The 2,887-nt window shown below is 60.8% G+C and overlaps 1 protein-coding gene across 2 annotated transcripts; it reads left to right on the forward strand.

The window, feature by feature from the left end:
- Positions 1-52: 52 nt before the first annotated feature.
- Positions 53-2,850, forward strand: LOC100467643 (protein Wnt-10a). 2 transcript variants are annotated; one of them, XM_034653019.1, is made up of 3 exons: positions 53-504; positions 1,557-1,819; positions 2,608-2,850. In XM_034653019.1, the coding sequence occupies exons 1-3, from the start codon at positions 392-394 to the stop codon at positions 2,739-2,741; spliced, it is 510 nt and encodes a 169-aa protein (XP_034508910.1). In that variant the 5' UTR covers positions 53-391; the 3' UTR covers positions 2,742-2,850. The 2 variants fall into 2 exon arrangements, with proteins under 2 accessions (XP_034508910.1, XP_034508909.1); XM_034653018.1 differs by having other exon boundaries at positions 1,557-2,850.
- The last annotated feature ends 37 nt before the right edge of the window (positions 2,851-2,887 follow it).

Genomic DNA, 2,887 nt, shown 5'->3' on the forward strand with positions numbered 1-2,887 from the left:
GCACGCCCTCGGAAGCGCAGGCTCGCGGCGCTGCTCTGGGGGGCTCCCCGGCACCCCAGCCTCTCGTCCCCAGCCCGCAGCACCTCCGGGCCCCCCCTAACCTCGAGAGGCACCAGGAGTTGTCGCAGGGGGGCCTCGGGAAATTCCCTGGACCCCTGTGCCAGGAGGTGCCCGGTGCGCCCGCCCGCCCCCCCACCCCGAGGGCGGTGCCCGGGGGCGCTGCCCCATGGAGCGGGGAGGCGGGCACCGTCTGCTCCTGGAGCCGTGACCCGAGTCGGAGCTGTGTGTCGCAGCCGCCCCGACCCCCGCGGATCATGCGCCGTCGCCCCTGGCTCGCCGGTCCCGCCGGGCTGTGAGCCCCCCACTCCTGGCCCGTGACGGCCCGCGCGCCATGGGCAGCACCCACCCTTGCCCCTGGCTGCGGCTCCGACCTCGGCCCCAGCCGCGGCCCGCGCTCTGCGCGCTCCTGTTCTTCCTACTGCTGCTGGCTGCCTCCGTGCCCAGGTGAGCCCTCACCTTATGCCCCGCCCTCCTGGAGAGCTGGGACCCCCAGCCACGGGGGCCTCTGGCGCTCCTGCTGGGGCAGGGGACCCTGGAAGGAGGGAGGGACAGTGTCGCAGGAAAGTGCTGCTACCCAATGAAAGACACTGCCCTCATAGGAGGGGGCTGAACTGGTGACAGAATCTGGGCAGTCCAGGGAGACAAGGCAGTGCCCAGGAAAGTGAAGGCTACTAGAAGAGGAGGTGTGTGTATGTGTGTGGGGAAACAAGTGCCAACCTGGAGTCCATGCCAGGCGGGGGAAATGCACCCCCCCCAGGAGAAAGCTCAAACTGCCTTGCTTCACATTAGAGATCACTCCCAGGCAGGGGCAGGGGTGGGGGGGGGTGCTGGCAGGGAGTAGCTCAGGTGGGGTCACTGAGACTGCAGCTGGAAGGGTTCTCAGTGCGTGTGTGTGTGTGTGTGTGTGTGTGTGTGTGTGTGATTTTGTGAACCCTGCAAGTTATGTTGTAAACAGCAGTCTGTGTGTGCACATGTGTGTGAACTGAGAGCTCACGGATCAATATACATTACACGTTAACACGCGCACATGTACATGCTTGTGAGTGTCTGTGTGTCTGTGTGTAACTATGTCTGAGGTGTGTATGTGTGTAAGTGTTCCTGGGTCTGTGTGGCCCCCTCCATGTGTGCAGAAGTGTGTCTGTGCGAATGTGACCATCTGAAACAGGCGTTGGGAGTGGTCTCCTGGGGAACACTACATATGTGAACATCTATGCTCAGCGTGTACTTATGAAATACTTGTGCACAGGCATTTTGGATGTGTGTGCATTTACACATTAGCTTGTGTGGGTGTGCAGCTGGACAGGTGGTGCTGGAGGAAGCGATGATGAGAGGACAGAGGACAGGAGAATGCTCTAGGACTCTACCTATAGGCCCAACTTTTAGAAGCAGAGGTTGGAACAGAGGGATTATGGCCTTTGGGACAAAATGTAAATTGCCAAGTGGGGCCCTCCCAGCTCCCCAAAACACTCACCCACACCCACCCCCGCTGCCTGCAGGTCTGCACCCAACGACATTCTGGGCCTCCGCCTCCCCCCGGAGCCCGTGCTCAATGCCAACACGGTGTGCCTGACATTGCCGGGCCTGAGCAGGAGGCAGATGGAAGTGTGTGTGCGCCACCCTGACGTGGCTGCCTCAGCCATCCAGGGCATCCAGATCGCCATCCACGAGTGCCAGCACCAGTTCCGGGACCAGCGCTGGAACTGCTCTAGTCTGGAGACCCGCAACAAGATCCCCTACGAGAGTCCCATCTTCAGCAGAGGTAGCTGCCCCCCTCACCCTTGCCCTTCTGCGCACCCCAAAAGCCAACCATCCCCTACCTACTCCCTCAAGCTGTCAACCCCCCCTGCCCCAGATGCCCATCTACCAGACATACTGCTTCTTTCCGGTTTTGGCCAGTCCATGGGGGCCAGACAAATGGGGCAGACGTGTCTCCAGCCTGGGCTGTGTGGGCTGAGGGTAGTAGGTTCCATGCCTGAGAATTGACACCTGGCTTATCCTGCCTTGTCACTGACACTGTCTATCTCAGGCCCAGGAAATATTCACATCTGTCACCTTCCTCAGTTGACCCTCAATCTAGTTAACAGCATTTAGGATGGAGAGTCTGGGATAAGGTGCCCAGAGTCAGCATGAAGGACTTTTGCCAAACGGTGTAGGTGAGGGAAGCCCAGGCAGGTAAATTGTGCATTTGCAGGAGCCCTTCCCGGCAGGGTACACCACCAGCCTCTGTGTCATTCCCGCCGCCCCCGAAAACCTTCTCTGAATCAGAGGCCCTGGGTGTGTGTGCATGCCTCCTGCCCAGCAGGCCCGACAGCTCTGCCAATCCCTCTTCCCCCTCACAGCCCAGAGAAGCCTCAGCCCACTCCTTGTCCTCCCTCTGGGACTTCTGGGCGACCCAGGGCCCACCCTGACAACCCCTAGAGGAGCTTGGGCTGGTGGTGGCAGGAGGTGTTGTCACTGGTTTCTGTTCACACCCACCCCTGCCCTGGTATGGTAGGCCTTGACTCAGGTCTTTTGGGGAAGATGGGCGTTATCTGTTTTTCCTCTCAGCTGCTCGAGTGGGACAGTGTGGGGACCTGGCTCCTTGGGACTTGTCCAATTCTCAGTTGACAGTGGAGGAAGAGGGGTACCCCTATACCTTGTGCCCTGGAGGCCCAGAGGCTTCTGGAAGAGTCAGACTCTAAGGTACTCGAATATCAGAAAGAAGTCGGCCAGCCTGGGACTTTCCCTTTTCACCAGGACCCCTCCTTGCATCCCCAGGGGCCCCCAAGTCAGGGGCCATCACAGGCAGCCTCCCCCAGCCCAGCCCCAGGCCGCCCGCCCCGCCCCC

Source organism: Ailuropoda melanoleuca, unplaced genomic scaffold (genome assembly GCF_002007445.2).
Source record: "Ailuropoda melanoleuca isolate Jingjing unplaced genomic scaffold, ASM200744v2 unplaced-scaffold7096, whole genome shotgun sequence".
Taxonomy (NCBI): domain Eukaryota; kingdom Metazoa; phylum Chordata; class Mammalia; order Carnivora; family Ursidae; genus Ailuropoda; species Ailuropoda melanoleuca.